A 3898-nucleotide genomic window follows, 5' to 3' on the forward strand; every position below is an offset into this window, starting at 1 on the left:
AACGCAAACAAAAAAAGTGTCTTTTTTAATCTTTAAAAAAATAAAAGAAATGAATGTTTAACATTTTCAATATTCTATATCTTCAATCAAATTATTTATATTATAAATCATAAAACTTTAAATGTGTATAATCGAAAATAATTAAATTTCATTTTACAAATGTTTTTCAAAATATTTCTCAAGAAATTAAAAACCAATAACCTATATTTATTTAATATTAAATTATTTTTAAATTGAAGTAAAAGTACATATATGTATATTCGAAATTAAATATTAGCAAAAAAAATTAATGATTGAGAATTTGTCTAGACAGGTTTCTTATAAAAAAAAAAATAAAAAATATCTTTCGTTAAAATATTCCTTTTCCATATGTATATGTTACAGGAGAAAAGAGAAGAAATACAAAGAAGAGATGAGCTAGAGAACAGGATGACAGAGATATTGGAAAATCTGAAGACGCGATTATTAGTTGAATAAATAGAGTGTCGATTATACATATTATTTATGACTAACTACATATTGACAATGTATTTTTGTTATTTCTCATTATGCGAAATTTCATGAGAAAATAAAATTAATCATATCAGCATAACTCCTAGTAAGTTTGTTAATCTTTATCAGCAATATATATTCAAGTGCCTATTATAAATAACAATGAATCTTCAGCTTATTTGCAAATAAAAACGATGGAAAAATGAAAATAATTCTTTTTCTTGTATAAATAACATCAGAAATTGAATCTGCCGAAATTATATTTGTTTCAATTATCACTTTCCTTTCCATTTCAATTATCAATTTTTAATTTTAATTATCTATGTCTATTATTAATTCACTTACGCCTATTGCTGTCACTTACGTCTATATCGCTGTAATAAAATTATATTGTATCATATATTTCAGTATTTCCTACTTTTGCAATTTTCTTTTTTCCAATAAATACTTAAAAGATTCAGAATCGTACTCTGAGGCTGTGTTCCACACTCACAACGCTCATAAGCTATATTGTTTATTCTTGTTTAACATTTGATAAATAAAGATGAAATAACTCCACGAGCGTTGTGAGCATTAAGTGGAACGCAACTTTTATCATACAAAAATAATAAAATTAATAATAACGTTATATCGTCAAATAGATATAAGATGATTTTATTTAATTGTTGCCATTCTAGTCAAAGCCAATGACATTTTTTACTTTTCAAAATAACGTTGAAACAACGTCACCTTACTTCGAGATATATATATTGTATGAAGTTTTAGTATTTTGTCCTATCCAGCAAACGAGAATAGATTGAAATAAATTGAAATAGATTCAGATTTTTCAGAAATATTGATTTACGAATGTTACGAAAATAAATGCTTTTCAATATGAATGCATTTTTATTCATTTATAAGAATTGCGTGGAGCATATCTTTATGCTTTTCAATCTAAAAATAATATTAGCTTTTTCTGTGCACAACACACACATTGTGAACACACACTGTTCAATTCAAAATTTTGAATAGAAAATGCAGTTTTTTAATCCAATTGCATCCAATTGAAATTAATTGAATCCAGTTGAATCCAATTAAATCCAAAAAAAGTATTCGCTATTTAAAATACGCATTCGGATAGAAAAAAATTTCAATCCATTTTAATCCATTCTCATTTGCTGAGTATCTTTCCAATTATCTGTATGTCAAGCCCTATCCTTCTTCCGAGAATTATTCAGAAGCTTCAGGATAACTCTCTAAATCATATATTAAATAATAAAAACTTTATTAAATAATAATAAAGTTACATTATCTATAGTCAGCAAGATGATGTTATTGTAGTCAAATAACGTTTTTGATACCTTGATGTCAAAATGACAGCAAATAATGTCACTTTGCTGTCTGAGATATATTGAATTTCAGTATTTCACTCTACCTTGCTAATCCGTAAGTTCCATTCTTCTCCGATAAACATCAAGAAGATTCATCAAGAAGACCGCATTTCGAATATCACCTTACATTATAAATATGCGGATGCGCAGTTTCGCGATCGTGATCGAAGAGCGGCCATGATGGTTCGTTAGATTGCTCGGCGGAACTTAACTCTCTGAATTTAATGCTACACCCGGAGCGCTTGCGAAAAATAACATTAACAACGCGCCTATGATTCCTTATCACCAGATGATACGCGTTATCGATTCTCACTTGTAAACACGAATTCTTTCTCGCGTATTTCCCTCACAACTCGCTACGAAACGTCACTTCGCGAAAACCGGGTCACGTCATTTTTTAATGAGAAAATTTTTGCTCGCGTTCAAATTTCGATTATCGAAGTGATGTTCATCGCGATAGATCGAACTGGCAGCCAAGAGGTCGAGACATCTTGGATCGCGAACGCGACCGGCGCACTCGCTGTGTTGTTAAAGGCAGAATATACAGACAATAAACATTGCATTTATTCGATCGATAAAATAATAATAAAAATTAATAAATATAGTCGCATTGAGATTTCTCAAAGGAAACGCGCGCTGCATTTATTTATACGGTGTTTGATTTGATGCGCTATGGAAGAGGTTCTTCAGCAATTAGGTGTCGGAATTCGCCCTGTAAACGATCCCTTCTTTGAAGATTCTTACAAAATTTGCAAGGTCTTCCAGAGAAAGGGCGTCACAATTGATGACGAGGAGGAACTTTGCCACGAAGTGTGAGTACAGACTTCTCTTTAAGAAAAATAGTGACATAACCTGAAAACTTTTTTTTTTATCATCACTCTGCTTCAATGTTACATGACTCATCTTCTAAAAAATTCTGCAAAGAAATTTTAAGAATCCTATAATATTGTTTTTATTACAATGGAAGAGAAGTGGTTGCTTATGTGATTTATAATAGAGAAAAATAAATTCTATCTTGTTTCAGAATCAAGGAATTCTCATGTTATGTCCCAGGATGCAAGAACACTTTTCAAACGCTACTTGATTATGAAATGCATTATAACAGCTCACATCGATATGCTTGTACGGAATGTAAAGTATCCAAGCCAAATCCACGGTTGTTGGAGATTCATATTCAGGAGACACATGATGCCTTTTTCAAAGTCTTATCAGAGAAGCAAGCCATGGTATATATATCATATAGATTATATAATAATATATTGTTACAGTATTGTTAAATATACTTAATATAGATATTCTTCTAGTATCAATGTTATGATTCTGAATGTGACATAAAATTTAACAATCCAATGGAAAGGAAGGAACATTGCATTAGAGTACATAAATTTCCAAAGAAATATCGATTCGACGATACGCCGTATTACACCAAGAAAGAGGAATCAAATAAAATGGAATTTGATATTGTTGACAATAAAAAAAAGAAGAAACCTACTAAGATACTTTTGAATAAAAATCAGAAAAGTAAGATGTTCACAAAAGATACCACTAGTGCAATCTGTAAAAACAATGAGAGTGTAGAAACAATTTCATCGACTAGTGTAAAAAGTAAAATAACGCCATTAGCTTTTATCCCTAGACAAGTACAAAAATCTTTTTCAAAGGTACTTACAAATAATCAAAATAGAGAAAAGAATGTTCTTGAGTCAGATACTATGATGGAACTTGTAGATACATTGCCTGATTGATAATTTATGTGTATGCGAAATTTTGTTTTTAATTTTAATGAAATGTATAAAAATGTTTTGAAGGATTTGTATATATAACTGTAAGAATATATTAATTTTATTAAGATAAAAATTAAGAAAACGTTTTATAACAAACGTATTTTAAAATATATTTGTACGATATGTAAGAAAGGAAATTTTCATAAAAAGGAAATTATATGTAGTAGAATTATATTTTAAATATTTTAGTAACTTTAAAACAATAATGAGACAAAAAAACTTTTATTCTTTTTATGAAATATAATGCTATTA

At 28.8% G+C, this 3898-nt stretch overlaps 1 protein-coding gene across 1 annotated transcript; it reads left to right on the forward strand.

Moving 5' to 3' along the window:
• The first annotated feature begins 2477 nt into the window (after positions 1-2477).
• Positions 2478-3607, forward strand: LOC108685659 (zinc finger protein 511). The gene is made up of 3 exons (XM_018190554.1): positions 2478-2674; positions 2887-3088; positions 3167-3607. The coding sequence occupies exons 1-3, from the start codon at positions 2535-2537 to the stop codon at positions 3605-3607; spliced, it is 783 nt and encodes a 260-aa protein (XP_018046043.1). The 5' UTR covers positions 2478-2534.
• The last annotated feature ends 291 nt before the right edge of the window (positions 3608-3898 follow it).

The sequence above is a fragment of the Atta colombica genome, unplaced genomic scaffold, assembly GCF_001594045.1.
Source record: "Atta colombica isolate Treedump-2 unplaced genomic scaffold, Acol1.0 scaffold155, whole genome shotgun sequence".
NCBI lineage: Eukaryota > Metazoa > Arthropoda > Insecta > Hymenoptera > Formicidae > Atta > Atta colombica.